Below are 22,192 nucleotides of genomic sequence, written 5' to 3' on the forward strand. Positions count from 1 at the left end.
GAACATGTTTTGAACGATGAGTTAATAGATGTGATGAAGGGGGCTAGTTCATTTGCAGCCTCTTTAATAATTGAGGCTGGGCAGGTGTCACCAAGGCATTGAGACGGTTTAAGAGACATGATGATGATGATGATCTTGGTTTCCGCAATAGAAATGGCACTAAAACTAAATTGGTTAGGGGGTTTGGTTGGTGGCAAGTTCCTGAAGTATGGTCTCTTGCGTGGAGAGGGCAATGTTGTGGAGGGCAGACTTTTTGGCTAATATTTTGTCTTGTAACATTGTGATTTTGTTGTGTAAGGCCTTTTGAATGTTTGTGCACCAGGCTTTGTCTTTGGTGCAAGAGTCTATGGGTGCGATTGAGGATTCTAATTCTCTCAGGATGGAGACGATTTCCCTGGTATTCGAATTTGCTTTTTTGATTGTCATTAAAGGTCTCTTTTTATTGCCTGAATGATTTTTTTGTAGCTATTAGTAAGGGTAGTGAGGGGAGTTTTGTTATTGGGAGAAGGGTTTTTTCTCCAACAGGCTTCTGCGTGTCGTTTCTCTTTGCGGAAGACTTTTAGCATGGGAGTGAACCAAGTGTTAAGATGGGCACTAGGTTTAGATTTGGTGAGTTTCAGCGGCGCAATGGCGTCAATCGCTGAGTTGATCGTGTTATTGTACAGGTCAGCTAGATCATTTGGTTAAGAGATCAGGCTAGAGTGATTGGTGATAGGCTGGATCAAGGGGAGAAGATTCGAGAGTGTTATGTTTTTTTTTTTTCAGGCGGGTAAGGGCCGGGGGAGCATGAGGTTTAGCAGATTTAGGTTGGGGAGGGTCTGAATGGACAATGAGATCAGGTAGTGATCAGTCCATATGCAGGGTTCAATTGCTGTTATGAGGGAAACGCAGTTGATGTCTGCGACCCAGTCCAATGTGTGGCCTTTAGAGTGCTTGGGCCATTATTCCGTATGGTGAGGCCTGCTTCCACAATAGTGTTGGCTATGGTGGAGGCATTGGAGTCTTTTGGAGTCTTTTAAGTCCTTATAGCCTAAGTTAAAGTCGCCTAGTAGAATGATTAGTGTTCCCGGTTTGGCATTAGTGTTTAAGGGGGTGGTTAAGTCTTCTTCGAAAGTGCCTAATGGACCGGGGGGTCTGTAGATAAGGTGTACAGTGATAGTACGTGAGGAGGAGATTTCTAGTTTTATGGAGAGTAGTTCAGCTGACGGCATAGTAACACACTCTATTTCTTTGATGGTGAGGTTGGCTCTGCAGATGAGAGCTATGCCTCCTCCTTTTGGATGTTTCCCTGTCTTTTCTGAAGATGGTAAAGTTTGGGGGTATGGCTATCATGAGGCTAGGGCCAGCAGCTTTGTGTAGCCATGTTTCAGTAACAGCTAGGAAGTCGAGTTGGTTGCAGGAGATAATGTCGGCAATTTCAGAGGCGTGGGCTATTAGAGATCTAACGTTGATGAGACCTCCCTTGAGGTTTTGTTATTTTAGTGTTATTTCTGATGTGGTCCTTGTTGGGCAAGGTTTTAGATGATTTGGCACAGGGGGTTTGATTGCAGCTAGGTTTCCTTTTGTGGGTGTTTCGCCTGGCGTGTTAGCTCATTCTTAGGGTGGCTGTGTGAGGTGGGTGTGTACCTGGTGGTTTGGGAAGTCTAGTGCCTAGTCTAAAATTCCTTAGTCCGATAGGACAGGCATGATTCGGTAGGGTCTGGGTAAAAGGGGGTAGGCTGTTGTGGTGGAAGCTGGGTATGCATCTTTCTGGTTGGTTCCCTTTCTGTAGGCAGATTGTGGTATGGGGCTACCGTAATGGCTAAGGCAGAAAGTGTAAGAAGTATGCCCGAGTAGCTTATAGGTGTGTCAGACATGTCATGACAGTTTATTGGTAAATTGGCTTGTAGTAGTCTAGTGCCTAGTATAATCTAAGAGTGCAGATGGGTTAACCTAGATTCAAGAATCATAATGTGGCCTAAAATGCATAGCTTCACGTAATTGGCAGCGTACAAGGTAAGCAACCAAAAGGGTCTTAAATAGGTCACAGGGTGCAATGGTGGGCGACCAAAAGGGTCTCAGATGGGTTACAGGGTGCAATGGTGGGCGACCAAAAGGGTCTCAGATGGGTCACAGGGTGCAGTTGCAACAATGCGGCAGTCTAGGCAATACTGAGTGAATGAGTGGGCACATTCATAGCAGAAGTACAAGCGGCAAAGCAAATACCAGGCTTGCAGTGAATGTGGGCATATCAGGCAACATATCCAGTTCAGCAAAAACACAACGCCTAGATTCGAAATTCTAGGTTAAGTCAGAAATCAATAGTGTCATAGTGGGTAGCAGTTCAACAAAAACACAGGCAGCATATTCAATTCAGCACAAATCACAGCGCCTAAATTCGAATTTCAAGGTTGAGGCAGTAATCAATAGTGACACAATCGGTGGCAGTTCACCAAAATCACAGGCAACATATTCAGTTCAACAAAAGTCGAATTTCTAGGGGAGCATGAGAAACAATAAGGTCACAATGGGGTAAGATTGTCAATGTCAGTTGTGGCAGGGTGTATTAACATGGCCAGAGTAGGCAAATGGCAAGGAAGTTGCTATATTTAAAAGCATGGGGTTGATAATGAGCAAGTATCATCCACGCTCAGTGACACATGGTTAGATAGTATGCTCACAATGTGCTGAGTTCAGCGAGGTCGCCGTAGGCTGGGGACAGCAGTATGGGCAGCATATTAGTGGCAGCATGGCAGTGCATGTAGAGACATTCCAGCAAACATTTGAGAGACTTACCAAGGAACAGGGATGCGCCCATGTAGGCAGTACAACGAATGACATAGCAGTGCCTTGTCAGTAGAGGGCGGCATTTCAGATGATCAAGGATCTGTGCGATCGCTTGGAGCCATGCGGGGGTGGGGGGGGGAACGGCAATATGGACGTGTTTGCTGCAAGCTCACAGTTGGGTGAGTGTGCAAATGGAAAGCCTAACGGCAGCATTACTGAAATCTCGCACACGCATAGATTTAATTTGGCTACCATTTAAGGAATTTTACTCAGAATATTGGAACTCCTTCAGACCAACAGACTGATACTAATCTTCGCTGTTAACGTCTAACTTACTGTAAAACCAAGCGCACTTTATCACAACAATTCTGGTCCTGCTGAATGCAATACTATTCTGTATAAGTCTTCCTAAAACTGTTACTCTTACGCCAGTAGGGGATGGGGGACAGGGAGGGGGGGTGAGTGTAATGGGCGGGGGGGAGGAGGGGAGAAAAACAAGTGAAGGTCTTACTATTGCCATACTTTTTCTATGATGTGTGTCACCATACAAAATGTAGATGCCTATGGAGTTTGTCAGACTACTAAAACAGTGAAAACGCATAATCCAAATTGGGTCAAAACACATGAGTGAGAAAATGGTCTCACGCCAGGGTTAAAATTAAGTCCTAAAGTCCAGTAAAAGAGCTGGGGGTCTCTAAGGTGGAACAGAATTATCACAGAAATTAGAATTATCCCTAACACCCAACAACCATCCTTCACCTGAGCCTTGAATAGGGTGCCAGCGAGCCAGTGCTGCAAAGATCCTCTTCTGGGCATCAGACCACACAAGAGCAACTGGAACAGGCCTGCTGTCGCCTCACCGTGGGGACCGTCCTGCTCTATCCGCTTCTTTGCTAAAAGGTACTGTCCTGCTTCTAGTTATTTATCTGGATCATTGCTTTGTTGATACTAAGCTTCTGGGGACTGCAGGTGGCTGCATCTCGCACCCCTCCAGGACCTACCTTGAGCTACATTGGGGTGGACAACCCATTGGGCTCTTCCTTGTCTTAGAACACTTGTCCATGGAGCAATCCAGCTAGGAAACTTCTAATGTCATTGCCCTGTGAAACATCACTGATGCCAACCTGCAAACCTCTGTTCCCTTTGGACTCTGCATTTTTGATCCCTGAACTGTTTTCTTGCCTTCCTCAGCCCGTGGTCACTGTTACCCCAGTGTCCCCGTTGACTTTGCGGGACTCACCTAAAACAGGGTTGGACTTTCTAAGTTAGGCTAAACTGAAGTTAAGTTATCAATGTTGCTATAAAGGAGCATATATGTTTCAGGTTTGATTATTTGATTTGTTACATTGTTGTTCTGAAGTATCTAATTCTGTGAATATTGCAAGTGTTCTACTATTATATTACTATGTACTTAACTTACGTGAATGCTGCAAGCCTTAGTGTGTGTGTGTGTGCATATATATAGTGTCTAATTTTTTTTATATAACTCCAAATTGTGCAAGTCTTTCCTTGGACTAAGTGTAAGCTTGGAGTTCTGCATGCCTCGCTACAGCTCTCCTCTCTCCTAGATTAAGGCCGTCTGCTCGGCCACAGCTACCAAACTTTGGGTAGTTAAGGCTAAACATTAGGGGTGCAACCATTTTCATTCATGGCGGGCTTTCGAAAGTCTTGTCACAGACAGGACTTTGGCAAAGCCCCTTAACATGTGTATTTTCTGAATGTGCACAATTCACTGACTGCTATGGCTTCTCTCCTGTTTTTAGAAAAGTTTGCCATCTCTGCGACAGCTTATGCCAAACTCTCAGGACTTCATTCAGCAGTGTGGTCAACCTCAACCAGCATCTCAAATTACAAGCATAAACTCTACCCCTATTGCAAGGACAACAATGGCACCTGCTGTCCAGCCTGTGAGGACAGTCTGTGGGACTGCACCTGTTGCTGTTAAACTTCAGCAGTCCTCTTCCATTATGAGGCCGCCAGCAACCAGCACTCCTCAAGCAACCATGGTCAAGCAGCTGGTGAGTGAGATGTGCATATTTTACTTATCTAATTTACGGTGTGATTCAATCCTTGGGAAATATTTACAAGTCTTTGGAAAAAGGTTAATTGTCAATACATTCCTTTCAAGCTAGGACAACCTGTTTTAAATGCATGGTGTACTTTCTGCAAGCCTTGTAATACTGGAAAGTGATTTGTAAATGTTACTTAAGCATTGTGCACAAAGCTACTTTTCCAATTCATATATGCAGAAATGTAAATAAATAATTCCATGGTGCATTCATGACCTTGCCCATCGAAGTCTGACACAATGTAAGGTAGGTAACTTTAAGGTTATATGATTAAGTACTAGCCCGTTTCCAAAGTAAAGTCTAGTTTACAATTGCCCACTTTCATATGCAACAATGCCAGGGGGCTGCTTGTGTTCCATGCACACACGTAATGTACATTTATTTCTGTATGTAATGTGAGCATCCTTCTTGTACTGGAGTTTTAACCAATCCAAAACTAAGTTTAGACTTGCAATTTCAGGTACAACATATATGCCCTGCACAGTGTGTGTGTGTGTGTGTGTGTGTGTGTGTGTGTGTGTGTGTTAAGCGGCTTCACTTCAACACTACAGCTAAGTCAATGCCTAGTCTGGGATGCTGAGGGAAACCCTTATTGATATATTTTTAGGTCCAGTTCATGTACTCTGGATGACAACCCTTATATAACACCCCTCTCTTTGAATTCCCCTGACCCCACTGAGCCAAGAGGTAGGTCCGTTTTGCAAATTTAAAAGGTTTATTTGAGAAATATAACCATATATATCTATCACTTTTATAATAAATTAATATGGGATATCACACTTAAAATATGACCGTGATCAACAATGGATAATGTTCTACTGGTAAACTGATTTGGTTACTTAGAAGTAGTATAGAGGATGAGGTAGCTGAAATGCTTTATGGTTTCAAGGAAATGCAAGGTGGAATAAATGCAATACAGAAAATAAACTGATATGGTTTCACAAGAGATATGTTCACTTTTCCCCTGGTGGCAATTCACCCCCCCCCCTATATGCAATGCAAGGAGATGGAAGTAACACGCACAGTCTTCAGGAATACAATCAAATACAATACGGAATTCGCTCCCCCCCCCCCCCCCCAGCAAGCTTAGACAACAGGTATGCTTTTTAAAACACTGGCAAGAGTGCTTTGTAATGTGGTGGCAAGGAAGTGAAAAATGCAAAAATTGCTTTTAATTCCCTATAGGAGGTTCAGGGTGAGTGGTAGACACTTTAAATCAGTTCAGGTCAGCCCGAACAATGGTTCAGGGATGGTTATTAGGTTGCAAACGAATTTTAGCAGTTCAGGCAAAAGCGGCTATCTTTTTACAGATGACGAAATCAGGCCAAATCGCGGCAAATTTTGTGAGTGCGTAAATCGCAATTGCAGTAAGTGTAAGGAGTAGGAAGTTGGTTCTAGGCTTGTTGGAAAGCTTAGATTCTAAGCTTTCAGAGGAAAGTTAAATCTCGTTCGTTCCTAGGACAAACGGTTCCAGAGATACGGACGATTTTGTGATGGTAGTTTTCAGATTTAAAGTAAACTCAAAATGACAGGTGACAGCTTGCAGCTGCAGAATTGACAGGTGACAGCTGTGCAGCTTTAAAAATGACAGATGAGACGATTTCTAGGAGGCTGTTCTAATTAGGTTAAAATAGTTTGGATTAGATTATTTTAACTAAGAGATTGGGTTCTGCACAGTTGTGGCGGATACTCGCTCCTAATTTTGAAATGAATGGGCCTCGTCACGGATCTGGTCAGCACGTCCAGCGGCGGTTCTCTCTGCACGGCGGGTCAATCAGGCACCGGTTCTGCTCACAGCGATCTGGGTCTGGTCTGCGGTTCCGGCAAAAGTTCTTGGCAAAGCATTCAAACAGCTCGCCCGGCTGTTGAATAGTTTGGTTAGGTTTGCTGGATTCTGAAGGCCTGCTGAGAATACTTTTGCTTGCAGTGGGCCTTCTAGGTTCGAAGTTCTGTAGTCTATGGGTCCCTGGTTCTGGTCTCTGTCTGGATGGGATGTCGGCCGTCAAAATGCTCCGCAGAAATGGAAAATGAATGTCCCTACCTGTCCCAGCAGTCTCTTTTTGTGTGTTTTGGAAGTGGGTGTGTGCGTGGCATAACTGAGCCTGCCCCTCTACTTGTCATTGGCCCAATTCTCCCCTCTCCCATGATTGGGGGAAGGAAATGGATTGTCGTCATGATGAGGTCTGTTTATGGGTCAGAGGATCCTCCCCTGGTCAATTTGCCCACAAATCTATATTTGATTCAAATACATATTTCCCAGATACACAATTTGTTGAAATTACATGTACACATTATATATTCCTTATGGTCCATGCTTGTCCGCCTCTGATCTTCCTGGGGGCTTGCATTCAAAAATGACAACATTTTGCGCTTTTTGACTGGTTTACCAATATCGGACATTTACCAAAAATTATACAAATGTGCGCAAGGAGTATGGACATTAATTGATGAAGTGTCAGATTTTTAACGTGCAGGCATTTGGAGTAAGACCCCATTTTCCGCTAGCACCCCTCCAGAATACACCCCGGGTCCTAACACCTCTTAAAACGTGCACAGAAAAATCACAAGAATAATGATATTACTTATATAATTCTGACAAGTCTGTACTATGAATTATCCATCTTTTTAACTTATGCCCTGGTCAAAAAGGGGTGTGGCTTCCCACATCACATGGTGGAATAACTGGTTTATCCACTTCCCCCAAGCTCAGCTGGCTCTCACAGGCACATCTCCTCCCACTGCTCCCAAGAGGAAGCCACTTTACGCCCCCCCCCAATATAACATTTGCCTGAGTCCAGGACAAGGCTTTGTTCAACCTCCTGCAGGTGCCCCTCCCCTAATCTAATCAGAGAGGTGTCATCTCCTTTTGGTGGGGAAGCAGGAGGCAGCCAGGCCTGGGAATGCAGTTTGATCAAGTTTCAACTCCTGTCGGGGGTTGTTGTCAGGCAGAATTCAGCTAAATGTCACTTTAGTTCCCAGTTTAAATCAAAACTTACAATTTTTACATGTACATTAAATAATTACTTCCTTCAAGTCATTTCAGAATATAGTTTTACATTGTATCCACCTCTTAGCAAGTCTTTCCTTGGCCTGGTTTGGGTTCCTCTGTTTAGTTTTACACAAGTCTGGTGGTTTTAAAACACCGGCTTTCTGATAGTGGTGAGTACCGGTATTGCATCCATTTTTGGGATCTGTCTTGAATTACTGCATTTCAATAGAGTTGTCTTTTGCTTGATAGTATAGGACCCTTGCTTAACATTGTTTTGATGGCATCCTTACAGTAGAGTGGTGATGTGCAACCCCCTGCAAGAGGGTTGTATCTTTGGAGTGGTCTTGTGCCAACTGCGCAGTTCTCCTGGATTCTGGCGTGAATGTGGGCGGTGACAGCTCATCCCCACATCTACCCAGTCTAAGGATTCAACATGGGTCAAAACCCTTGACTGTGTGTGTGTGTGGAAATCTATAACGCACTCTGCAAATTATATTGCCAATAGATGCTTTAAAGTGTTTAAAATTGTCACTGTACAGTGTGAGTCAGGCATGGTATCAAGAGATATCGGTGTTCAGTGGGCACAGCTTAATTTGACTTTCAAACTTGATCTTTGCAAGTTCTGTAGTGTGTGAGGTGCAGCCTATTAGTTTGTGCCACGGTGCTGGGCCGAGTTAACCGAGAGAAGAGACCTAGGCTGATTAGCCTTCGTGTGGGCTGCACATCGTATTGCCCACAAGGAGTTTACTTGGAGCAGTCAAAAGGTAAGAAATCTTTAAATAGGGTATATAAAGACCCCAAATAATTCTGTAATTCGTGATGATAACCAAGTTTTGCTGTTTTTAATTCAAATCACTTTCAGTGCAGATGTGAGAGATTGCCAATGCATTTCGGACTACCAACGTCCTTCATCAGGGCCTAATTTTCTTGCCTAATCCAAAATTTGTGAATCAACTTAAGTAATACCACTGAAATCCTATGGGCAGTCAATGTTTTAAATACCAACACATCAGAAACATTGTACAGATACATCGATGATGTCTTCATGATATGGTCCGGGACAGACCAACTCAAAGCCTACAAAGGATACCTGAGCAATATGTTTGGGATTGAACTAACAGGGTCGCACAGTGATCATTCCATCGACTTCTTCAACATCAATATCACTGTGAATGACAGAGGACTGTAAACAACTAACTACAGAAAACCTACTGAGGTTAATTCGATTTTGTATACAACCAGTTGCCACCACCGATCAGTTATAGACAACATACCTAAAGTGGAATTCATTAGAGCAAGTAGAAACTACAGTACTAAGGAGGTGTTCCTAGCGGAATGCAATGTATTACAGCCAAGATTCTCTGAAAGTGGTTATACGGAAAAGTTGATTGAAACAGCAGTCATCATGGCAACCGATGGCCCGCAAAACGCTACTGACTACAAAAACCAGTACGAAACCACCAGGTTCCACCAGGACAGTCATTGGGTGCAGCAAATACTAAGCAAACACTGGCACCTGCTGAGTATCGACACAGACATCCAACCATGTATACGTGCGAGGCACCAATTGTCATACACCAAAGCGTCCACGCTATGTACTATGCTCAGCCCATCATATATGGCACCCCCTGCAACAAAGAGCCTTAACTGGCTCTAGTCAATTAAAGCTGCAGGTTTCCATAAATGTGGATCTTGCACCACGTGCCCTCATGCGTTGAATGCCAAGTCGATCAACTCTAGTGAAAATCAGTCGCCCAATTCATCAATTGCAAACCAAGATTTGTCATTTATGTTCTAATTTTGTACCTGTAATTTGAAATACATTGGCAGTACCATAAGGGAACTGAGAGCTACGATCAGAGAACATTTGGGTTTACTAAACTCACAGAACGCAAGATATCCCCTGGCCCTAAACTGGCAGTAGAAACACTCATTTGACAAAAAGGAGGATATCTGATTTGTGGGCCTGGAACTTATCAAATGTGATCCGAGCGGTGGTGACCGGGAACTCGGACTGTGACAACAGGAGGCTAAGCTCATCTGTAAATACAGAAGTGTCAGCTTAGGCCTTAATTCGGATTACAAGCTCAATGTCTTTACCTGAACCATTACTGTTGTACGGCCTGTGAGTAACTAGCTTTCTTCGAATACCATACAAACACACCTCATTCTTTCTCCCTTGAAAGAGCATATGCACTCAGCTCGTGCCTTACACCTGCTCACTCCCCTATTCTTGCCTTGCAATTATCACAATTGCCCGCCTCTTCTGACACTGGCGTTCTGCCCTACCACTTGGTCCGGCACTCTGTTCCAAAGTCCCAACACCTCATTACGACATGACTATGCCTTCCCATCCTGACACCACACCAGAATGTCAGCTGCCCTCCCTGGCTCATCTACCATCACCTCGCACTTGCAATCCTGCGTGCATTCTTTGCCCAACTCATTCGAGATTGACATTCCTGCCATGGCGTGTACCATGAGGCCCCTCACCCCCTACCCTCTAACATCTTACCACCGACCATCTGCCCTCAGGCACCATGAACCATGGTCACTGTCCAAGCCCTGAGCATCCTTTGTGCTCCTTTATTGTTCTCCACTATATTGCACAACACCACTGCATTACCTCTGCCACTTGGCGACCATGCTCATCCACCTGCCATCCGACCTTTGACTCTTGGGCTTTGCCCCTTCTTTGAGCTTCACACTTAACTTTCCTCATAATCGCTGTACAGTGTATTCTATCTCTACAGGTAATTCTGTCCTTTTTGCCATGGGAACCCGGCGGCCAATCATAGCGCTCATTCATCTGGCTGGCCGGCCAACCGGCTCACTAATTCTTTATATATAGGGAAACAAGATAGCGTGCTGGATCGAAAGATCGCCGTGACTGCTCATCTTATTTCCATAGGCTTATTTGGCCTTGCTCAACAGCCTTGTGAGCACTAGCAGCCCTCGCACGAGCCCCGAAATTCACACTTGCGAACCAGCCTTTACTTTACCATCCTTTCCCTCTCACTTGCGCCACTCACCCCCTATCTCTTCATTCCCGCTTTCCCAACCACACAGGCCATGCGTTTCATAACAGCAGGGTACTGGGCGCCAGCCCAAACCTCCTCCCCTCCCCTCCCCTCCCCTCCTCTCCCTCCCTTCCCTTCACCCTAATCCAGATTCCGGATTGACATTATGTGTAAGCATGTTTCACACATGCCCAGCACTACTCCGCTATTCATGTGCACACTTCGGCTCATGGGTATCTGCACAATTCTGAGCTTCATGCGTCACTTTCTTCCATAACCGCAATCGCTGTCCAGTGCATTCTATCTCGCCATACAATTCTGTCCTCAAAGCCAACCACACGGCCATGCGTTACATAACGCCAGGGTATTTGGCGACCGCGTGCAAGCCTAAACACCCCCCAACCGGAGTGACATTGTGTGAGCATGTATCTCTCATGCACAGCACTACTGGTCGTTCACATGCACAATTCCTGCTCGCAGACGCCCTAGTCCTGCGCACTTCCTGATCACATGTGCTATACCTCCAGCACATCACTGACTTTGTGTACTTCGTAGCACATCCCCCACACCATTGTTCTAGGGGATTGGGTCCTCCGACGTATTCCATATCTGACAGTAATCACCACAGCTGTGCTGCTTCGGAAAATCTTTCGGCTCCTGCGTCGATGACGTCGATACGCCGTCCTTTTCCGAAGCAGCACAGCTGTGGTGATTACTGTCATAGATATGGAATACGTCGTCGGACCATCCCATCGAAAGAACATTACCAGGTAAGAGTAACTTATTCTTCTCCCTCCCGCGTCACTGGACCTTCCACGTTACATTGCTCATTCCCACCTGGGATCACCCTTTCTCCTGGCTTCCACGCCACCCCACACTGCGCCACCCTTCTTCACAGTACTCCCTTAATGGGCACACTTTCTTCCTTGGTTGCAAATCGGCAGCTTCAGTCACCACCTTCTCCTCCTCAGCAGCTCCTTTACCACTGCCTACTCATCTCCATCTCCTTTTCCCTCTTTCTCTCCAGTTGCTACTCAGCTTCCTTAACCAAGGACCACCTTTTACACTACCACTCTGGTAAGAAACACCACACCAACTCAACATGAATCCAGGAATCCAGCCCATTCCCATCTAACCAGATTTTCTTCTCCTCTTCCTGCTCCTTGGTGCAACCTCTCTCCCTTCGTACCAAATTTGGCCTATTACCCTGCAATTATCTATTACTTTGCAATTATCAACTATGTATAAACCTCAACATGTACATGCTTATAATTGTCACACCACATTCACCTTGCATCACCATACTGTACCATTGTATGTATATGTGTCACCTGGCAATGTAATCCTTCACATCTCACATCACAACTCACGGTTGCTCGGCCCTCACCAACTCACTATATGGCTTTTTTTAAAAATGTATATTTATTTTTTACCTTGCCACAACACCTTGGCCTTGATAAAGACCTGTTGGTCGAAACACGTGTTGGCTTTCTCCATGTGAATGGCACCACAGGTGCTCTTAGAACTGTGGCACATGTATGCCAATTATATCACCAACAAGCGTATAACCCAGTGTGAGACTCCTCATTTTGCTGTGCTATACGCACTAACGTATCTAGTGAAAACTGTTGGCACCCAGCGCCAGCAAAGACGGGGCTCCATTCTTTTACTTTCATGCCTCAGACCACTCTTCTTTGTCCCAGTACCAGAGTGGTGTTTGTGATAGGAACTCTGCACTACTCCTGGTTGTTTCTTCTTCTTCTTCTCCTCCTTAATAATTAAAGTAAAACTACAGGGGAGGATGGAATGAGATTGCCGATAGCCTGTAAAGGCTAAGTGAGGTGAGGGTAGGTCAATATCATGACGGGGGGGGGGGGTGGTGGGGGAGATACCATGTCTCCTTCTGGCACCCTCTCTCCAATCCCCAAGGACCCTCCACTCAGGTGATCCTCCCTCGCTTGTCCATCCCCCAGGGTTGGGATCCAAAAGCGATGGCCCTTCCCTGGCCACCTGAACAGAAGATCCCTGGGGCTTAGATTTAAGAGTACCACATGACCACAGAGGTGCCGTGGTGGGCCTGTGGCCCTTCCAACTATGCCGAAACCTGGAAGATGGACGCGAGGAAAGTTTCCACCAGCCACCGTTTGGGGAACGCTGTGAGTTGCAGAGAAGCTAAGACCGGAGCAACCGAGAGACGAAAGTGAAGAGCAGAAATTGACCTACCTGAGCACTGTGAAGTCGCCCGTGGCTGATGCAGGTACAGTGGTCTGTTGGAGGAGCGGGTGGCTGCTGGGAGAGCAAATAAATAAGCACAGACTGATAAATGTAGGAGTGAAATAATGGATGAGCAGAAACTGATATGAGGAGATATTCAAAAGACTAAAGCAAGGAAAAGGTGGTGAATAGTTGAGTGGAAACGACTATTGTGGGCAAAAGAGAAAATTCCAAGAATCGATTTCGAGAGAAACAATTGTTAGAGGGGGAAGGGGGACCGCTTTATGAAAAGTTGTGAAACGTGTTGCGAGTACACTGTGAAGGACACTGAGAAAGAAGGAACATTCAAAACTAATAATTCAGAGGAACAAAAAGGTTGTTTAAGAGACTCTACTCAAGGGAACAATATTAAGGTTCACATGTTTAGGAAAATAAGGCCAACAAACAGTTGGGAACTCGAGCTGCAGGAGCTCATGAAAGAGACGGCACATTGAGAGGAGATCATCATAAGGAGTAATTTCTGGAATACATGCGACATTTACCTATTAGACTTGTGTGAAACAAGAAAACCCTGGAAGAAGCCGTAAGACAAAAAGGCACAGATACATGGAGCCATGACGCAACCGACCCTTCCCTAGGTTTGGATATCCCATTGGGGGGGTTACAGTATCTTGTGCCAAGACAGCAAAGAGGGCAGGGGAGGGGCTGTTGCACTTATTTTTAAATCAGACCATAAGATTTGGGAGGTTAAGTTGGAAGACATACCAGGGTCAGAACTCATGTTGGTAAAAATGGGCATTAATTCTGAAGTAATCCTCCATGTATTATTGGTATACAGAGCACCCAACAAAGGACTCGACTTCCCAGATAAATTTTGCAATCGTCTATTGCACCTACTCAACCCACATATAAAACTACTATTAATGGGTGACCTTCACTACTGGCTTGGCAACGCCTCAGACGATGCCACAGCAAATATGCTCGAGAATACAGCGAGCTCTCTGTGGTTTCACCAAGTGGTCACAACGACCACACACATAAAAGGTCATTGATTGGATTGGGAGGCCGGTCATAAGGTGAACACCTCTGCCATGCCCTTGGTTAGACCACCCCTGCATTTACTTCCAGATCATCACAGAATGCTACCCGAAAAACCCAATCTGACCAGATCCCCAATTTTTTTAAAGGAATTTTAAGAAGCTTACATCTGATCTTTCCCTTGATTTTCTCGCCTCTCCTACCCTCCTCTCGCTCCCTTTAATTCCCTCTTCCAACTCTCCACCACCCACCTAATCCCACTCCCCTATTCCCCCTCCCCTTCAGTTAATTTCTCTTTTCACTGTTTTATTGAATGATTCATGATGTAATTTTGCTTCATCTGTTACATTGTTGATGTTATGTATTATGATCCACTGTACAGCGCCTTGGTGTAAAGCGCTCTATAAATCAAATCACTGCAGTGGTCTTGGAAGCTGACACTTTGCAAGAAATGACTAAGTCTTTTCTTGATTCTTTCAATGAAATCTCAAACGTTGGGTCCACTAAAGAAGAAAATTGTTTCGAAAAACATAAGAATAAGTGGTGTAATGTTGAGATCCAAGAGTTAAAAACAAATAAAATCACTCTTTTATGCCTGGAGGAAATAACAGGACACGCTAAGCATGGAACTATACAAAAAGGCTGCTAGGGTCTATAAAAAGGCAATACTACAGTCCAAATAATCTGTTTAATGATAGAATAGTAAATGTTACCTCGTAGCAGAGAGCGGTTCAAGATACTAAGAGAGGAGAACACCTCAAGGGACCCAACAAGGACCCACTGGTGAAGGATAAGGCATGGTGCTCATCGATTCAAAAAGCCATGATGGATAAATTAGAATTTTTTAAAAGAGTATTGAGATAAAAAAAAAGCTCACATCACTATGCCATCAGATATACATTGCGAGGCTTTGGTAACAAAACAGGTTCACAGGTGGATTTCAAATTCTCACCCATCACAGAAGTGGAATGGGCAAAGGTTATTAGGCAGCTGAAAACCACTAGCTGCTTGGGGGACCCCTGTTCCTCCATGATTATTAAAGTGCATCTCCTTGCTAATTCCGGCACTCACTAAATATGTGAATATCTCATTTGCAAACAATCTTGTACCCGAAGGGCTAAAGAGAGCCTGGATTTCTCCCCTTCTTAGAAAAAAACAGATCTTTGCCCACATATACCAACAAATTACAGACCAATTACTAATACCCTTTTCCTCCTGAAGATTCTTTTTTTTTTAAACTTTATTTTTTGCTAACGGTTACACCAATTTGAATCAAGTACAAATCTTTACATACAAAGCAATAACAATGCATACAAGGCAATTATTCGGCATGTTTCATTGTCTTTCCAGAGGCCCTTCCTGTTCTGCCATTGAATAGGGCTCATCCTGTTTGTCCGATTTAAATAGCGTTGGAATGGAACCCATATGTTCTTTGGTCTATTTGTGGGCCCGACGTATGATGTAAAGCTTCCCTCAGTCATTTATATACATCAAGTATTTTATCCAGACTTGGATCGTGGGTGCCTTTCGCGATTTCCAGTTTCTTAGGATATTTCGCTTGGCTACCGCCCCAGCCACAGTGAATCGCCATTGTGACTTTATGGATATTTTCCCTACACCCCCCAGTAGGTACTTCTATGGGGTGGGTGGAATGTAAATATAAAGGATGCTGCTGATCGCAGTGGCCACTTACCTCTAGTATTGGTGTATAGCTGGGCAGTACTAGTACATGTGAATGCAATTGGCGTCCTGGGTATTACATTTGGGGCAGGATGCAGATTTGTTCTGATAGAATTTTGCGATCTTCTTGGGAGTGAGGTGGAGATGATTAAGCATTTTGAACTGGACTAATCGAAGGTTTGCGTTGAAAGAGATTGATTTTGTAAGCTGACAGGATCTCGCCCATGCGCGTCTCCTATTGCTCTGTTTAGGTCACTTTCCTTTTGGTCTTTGTGTTTTTGGATGGGGTATGGGCTTGTGTCGTGTCGCTCTATATAGCTTAGATGTGTCACCCTCGAACCCTACCTGGGTTACAGTGTTTAGTATGAATAGATGTGGGGTCGGCTTGTTGGGGAACGAAGGCCATTTATGCCTGCAGGTTGCTTATAGCCGATGGTATTGTAGTTTTATGGTAAAATCGCTCCGATATTGGCTTGTATCTCGTTCAGTGTCACGAATTTACCCCCTGGGAACAAGTCTCCCACAGTCAGTTCCTTCATGGGGTCCCATGTTCTTTGCATCGTTGTGTCAAATATGGGGGTAATGCCTGGGTAGTGCCAGAGGGGAGAGGATGTGCTGTATGGTTCTGTGCAACCTACCCTGTGAAACCGCCCTTCCCAAGCATGTACCGTGCAGACCACTGGGTCCACGTCCCCAGTTTTGCCACTCAGCCAGGTATCATGGAGCAGATGTCTGCTGGGGCAGCTGCGTGCTTCTCCACCTGTATGTAGGCACATTTGTCTGTATTCTGGGACCAGTACTTTGCTAACTGTTCTTGCGCCACATAGTAATAGATCTTGAAGTCTGGGGCGGCTAGTCCGCCATTGTCATATTGTTCATAAACTTTAGGCTAGCTCATTCTTACTGTTACCCCTCCACTTCCCCCATCCACCCATACGAAGTTGGATGCAAGTTTCTGTAACCCAACGAAGAACATTTTACGGGGCCATATCAGGAGGTTACTCAACGGGTATGAGTTTCGGTACCACTACCATCTTCAGTAGGGCAATGCGGCCGTACAGTGAAATTGGGAGTTTATTCCATATCTTCAGCTTAGTCTCTAATTGCTATATGTATGGTTTGTGGTTGTCGGTGGGTAGTGCATTTCTGTCCGTGGCTACTATAACACCCACGTAACTGGCAGAGCGTGGAGACCATCAATAGTCCGCCATGGTTTCCGGCCGTATTGTGCCTCCTGTTAGTGGGAGGTTTTCTGACTTGGCCTGGTTAATTTTGTGCCCAGAGTATTTAGCAAATTCTTTGGCATCCTGTGTAGTGAGAATCTGGAAAATAGGGTGTGATTTGTTCTAATTCCAGCGATGGGGCCTTTGTATAGTAATCTTATGAACCCCATACACTCCAATATTGGATAAATATACTGCCAGTATACCAAATCAAATGCTTTTTCTATGTCTAGTGAAATCGCTACTACTTTTGCTTTGGGGTGAAGTTTGGATATTATGGTGAATAACCTGCCTAAATTTACGGAGGTTGATCTTGTGGGGATGAATCCCGACTGGTCGGGATGAATCCCAACTGGTCGGGATGCACTAGCTTGTTACTGTGTGGTAATACTCTATTCACTATTGCTTTAGTGAACATTTTGGTGTCCGTGTTTAGCAATGATAGGGGACGGTGGGATGTGGGTTTGTGTTGAGGTTTGTTCAGTTTGAGTAGGACTGTGATGACCGCCTCTCTCATAGACGTGGGAAGTGATTCAGTTGAAAGGGCATCCTCTCATACCTCCAACAATATAGGGGCAAGTTCTGCCACGTAACATTTGTATAGATCTACCAGGAGGCCATCCGGTCCGGGGCCTTCTCTGCTGTCAGGTCCTTTATCGCCTGCTTAATTGCGTCTACTGTCGGGGGCGGGGGGGGCAGGGGGGGAGTTCCAACAGCACGCTCTCCTGGTGTTCTAGTTTGGGGAGCTGAAACGATCCCAAGTATTGGTTCAGCTCTGTTGTTGGTCATATAGCGTGGCATAGAACTCTAGGAACACATTATTTCCCTAGGCTCTGTGAACCGACCCAGCGCCTCCCACGATACTAGTGATTGGTTTACTATTATGCTCCGCTTTTGACTAGTGTTAGGCAAGATTGTATGTAGTACCTTTTGGGTGCACTAAAAAAAACCATGACCCCCTGGCAATAGGAAACCAACCTTTGGTATAAGTCTGTACTACACAGGTTGGTAGCGTGTTGAGCAGCCAGGCTTATCAAGAGGGGTCAATGTGAGCTGTAGGGGAGTTACAGATATTCACAGTGACTATTCAAATGAACTCTTGCACACAAAGTTTCTTGATTAAACAATTATTAATTTAACAGTCAGTTTGAGTAAGCCTTCTTCAGAAGGGGATATATAATAGTAACACATAAATACACTCCAAAATACAAACTCGTAATTTCTCTAAATCGGCAAGTACCCATTTTGGATGGCACACAGACACTTCCTACACCCTCAGGTGACTTAAATAACGAGGGCACTGTGGACATTAATATATCAATGTTGCATTTAGGGCAATAGGAGTATGTTAAAGAAAAAGGATATTTGGAACAAAACAAGAAATATCACAAATAATCTGAAGCAGGTAAGTACTTTTGGAAACCCCCAATGTGCTGAGTAAGTTAACCCCTTCCTAGAAGGAAGACCAAAAACAATGTCGAAGGGAAGAAGTCATTCATGGAGCCAGGCCAGACCAAAGTCAATTGGCCAAAAGTCTAGATGAGCTGAAGCAATTCTTGCAGGTAAGTAAGTCTTGCACAATGTTTTAGAAATCTTTGTAGAAAAGAAGAAATTAAAGCAGGGCCACAAGCTGATTAGGCTTGTGGGGTAAAGAAGCTGTTAAGAACTCTACCGAAGCAACAAGAAGTCTCAATTGAGGTTACACAACAAGAGTTAAGTTCCCTTAGACTTTACAGTACCTTTTGGTTAGAAGAAAAAGGCCTTGGCTGGCTTCTGTGCCTGTGCAGCTCTGCAGATCCAGTGTTCCTGGGCCTCAGTCGTGGGGACAAGACTGAGGACGTCTGGAGGACTCCTGCATTGCAACGGGACGATCAGTGACAGAAAAGGACCAACTTCTATTCAGTGGCACTTTGCTGTTTCAGCTCCTCACGTCTAAGCAAATGGCAACACCGCTGACTCTTGGCTGTCGAGATGGGCTTTCCTTGCATCTGGGGTCCAGAACTCTGTTGTGGCTCAGGCTCGGTCAGTCCTGCTTCCTGGGAGTCCGGAGGATCTTCCTGAAGCTCTTGGCCAACTTAAAAGCAACGCACAAAATCTGGTGTTCCTCTCTCTGGCTCTTCGGTTCCAGAAGCAACTGCAGTGGAAATTCAACCAGCTTCAAGAGGATGTCCAGGTGGCTTTTATTTTGGAGTTGATTGGTCCCACCAACTCAAGGGGAGAAGTCGTCCGTGCAGGGCTTCTTTAGTCGAGGTGAATTCAGAGCTTCAGCACAGCAGCAGGGCTTCACTTGGCAAACCGACGGTAGCGGAGTTACAGCAGGCTTCTCTTCCAAGTTGTTGTTCTTCGGATTCCTTTGTCCAGTGGTCGACTCTGCCTTCCAATCCAAAAAGCCTTGCCTTTTATGCAAGTTTCTCCCATTCATTCCAGTCCAGCTGTCAGTCACCCAGCAGGGTGGCTGTCCTTGCCGAACAGCCAGCTGGCCAATCACCTAGGAGTGCATTCCTGTCACCTAGGAGACTAAGCACAGGGAGTTCCGGGCACCTCCCTTGTTTTCTGCCCCCACCAGACACCCTGGAGCCAGAAGCGGCCTTAACTCATGAATCCCGCCAAAGGCAAAACTAACAAAGGGACCAAAACTGGTTTGGCACGCAGAGTTGATCTCAAGAAGGACCTTTCCTCAAAGAAATGGCGAAAAAATACGAGGGCCATTTTGACAAAAATGGCACCCTTTGGTGCTTTACTGCAGCTGCGAATGCAGCCCGCAGTAAAAGCACACCACGGTAGTTAAAAGTAAACCACTGCCACCAGCCATTCATCGAGGAAAGGGTAACACAAAAATGTTACATGAGAAGCTCCAGCACCCTATTGTAAGAGGGTGTCTGCTGGGTCTAGAAAGTTACAAATGTAAGTAAAGTCAATCACTGCTCTTGGAAACAGTAGTTTATCCAAGAGAAGGTATTTAAACCTCTGGGAAATCTGAAAGACTTCCCTGTGCCACTGCACTGAAGGTGCTGTGTGACACAGTGCAAAAGATGATGCCTATGGAGTTTGCCAGACTCCACAACCAAAACGGTATGCAAATCATAATACATGGCAGAGTGGGAAAAAGGGTCTCACTCTCTACAGGTTAAAAATTCAGTCCTCAAAATCTAGCAAAGTTGCTGGGGAGTCTAAGGTACAGAGGAATTGGCACATTTCTGAGAATTCTACCCAACAACTAAGTTGGTGAGGGTCCTGCTTGCCTTATTCTCCTCCCCATATCTCTTAGCCCTCATCGGGTAGGTGATGTATAGTATATCCAGCTCTGACAAATTCCTATATTTCTCTAGCTGTTCCTGTAAGGGTGCAAGAGTTTCCTCTCACGGTGTCAGTGCGTGCACGTTTTCAAGGGAGCATAGTGTGATTTCTGTGTGGTGTAGTTCCGATGTGATCATACTTAATGTACCATGCGTTTGTGACCGTAGATGCCCTCTTAGGCAGACCTTGAACGATTCCCGTGGCCACGGACCCCACAGAACCCTGGTTGCGATCGAAGTAATCTAGTTTCTGATGTTTGTTAATCTGCTTAGAATCACATGCTGTGCATAGGTCCGACATCCAGTGGTCACTGCGGAGTATTGCATTTTGTTTTTCGTAGTCGAAAAAGGGGACGTCGACAAGGCGTGTCTGTAACACTATCCCTATAGTGACGTGCGTTGTACCCACAATCCCTCACGCGTCGAGGTCCCTCAGATTGTTTTTTTCCGCCCAGCTTCTGGTCGCCTTACGCGGAGCTCCTAGAGAGGCATTGCAAATACTTACTACGGACCTCGGTCCTTAATTATACTTATTATATTGTTAAAGATCCCTCCCCTCGACGTTGGCTGTGAAGCTGTTTCTCCGCCGAGCAAGTTTTCGACGGAGGGGAAGAGACAGAGGAGATCCTTCGGCGCTGCCGAACACGTGGCCTGGCCTCGCCGGCCAACATACAGTAGGGAGAGTGGGGGTTCGAACTTTTATCTTCTCTTTGAGAATCTCTTTCTTTCTCCCCTATCTCTCCCTTGGGGTTGTTATCACCAGTTATTATTGCCTCAGCTATGGAGAGGACACCTTTTAAGTTTTGCCCACGCTGTAGTGGCAAATACACTTGGAAGGACAAACACAAGCTCTGTAATCGTTGCTTGCCCCTCGATCATAAGGAGGACAGCTGCGCGGCCTGTAAGCTCTTGAAACCAAGAACTCTTAAAGAACGAAAAGTTAAGAGGTGGGCGGACTACGCTATGTCGAAGTCAGTTTCCTCACCCGCCGCCGCTGTTACAGAAAGTGACGAGGAGGGTGATAACTCGACGTCTGTTACGGAAGTCATTAACCCCCAGAAGGAGCGCTCGCGCTCCTCGACGTCCGTCCCCGGCCCCGACGGGCTCGGCTCACGCCCTGCTTATGGGGATGAACACCCTGGCAACAAGGACGCACATACACCCCATAGGCCTAAGCACACAACCCACAGCTCTTCTTCGTCAAAGACGAAGGATCCATCAGCGCCGAAGGGGACGCAGGGCACTCTGGCGTCTACCTCAGACCGTAAAGGTCTCAAGCCCCACCCGCAAACGCAGCCGCGACCAGCGATTGGGCTTTCATCAAACACGGGCGCCACCTCAAAATCATCCGACGTAACGCTCCATAGAGCGGCCGTCGAGGAACAACGCGTAACGCAGGAAACGTCGACACCAGAGCCCTCTACTGACAAACTCGTTGTCGAGAGCCTGGCGAGAATTGTTTCCGAAGACAAACCTAAGCGGACGACGAAACAAACGTCGAATACCGCACAAAAAGCTATGCAAACGTCGAAAAAGCGCAAGAGTAGCCAGGAACTGCCCCCTTCATCTAAGGGCACTTCTGAACTACTGGAGGGCTTTTCAGAGGGCGACGGAAACCTTTCTTCGTTGTGGGAGCGTTCTAAGCGTTTTGAAGGTGAAGACACTGATTTTCCCCCCTCTAGACTATTCAGGGGTCCCCCATGAGACCCTTGAAAGACTCCATTCTTGTATGGAGAAAATGGAAAGGTTTTTGGGAAGCCAAAACCCACCCACACCCAAAAGACCAAGAGAATGGCCACAGGATGACCCTAGGGTCAAGATTCCGAGGCTGTTTCCCCTTCTACAGACGTATATGACCTCACTGAAGAGGAGCAATACCTCCAGGAAGATGAGGAGT

The 22,192-nt window shown here is 45.6% G+C and overlaps 1 protein-coding gene across 2 annotated transcripts in view; it reads left to right on the forward strand.

Annotated features, from left to right (window-relative positions):
- The window catches only part of LOC138497449 (transcription initiation factor TFIID subunit 4B-like), a 927,656-nt gene that overhangs the window by 265,421 nt on the left and 640,043 nt on the right, over positions 1–22,192 (forward strand). For both annotated transcript variants that reach the window (XM_069620942.1, XM_069620943.1), the window contains one exon: positions 4,530–4,784. In XM_069620942.1, coding sequence (XP_069477043.1) covers positions 4,530–4,784 — 255 coding nt within the window. The remainder of the gene's footprint in view (positions 1–4,529; positions 4,785–22,192) is intronic.

This window comes from Ambystoma mexicanum, chromosome 5q, assembly GCF_040938575.1.
Source record: "Ambystoma mexicanum isolate Mex_15411 chromosome 5q, UKY_AmexF1_1, whole genome shotgun sequence".
NCBI lineage: Eukaryota > Metazoa > Chordata > Amphibia > Caudata > Ambystomatidae > Ambystoma > Ambystoma mexicanum.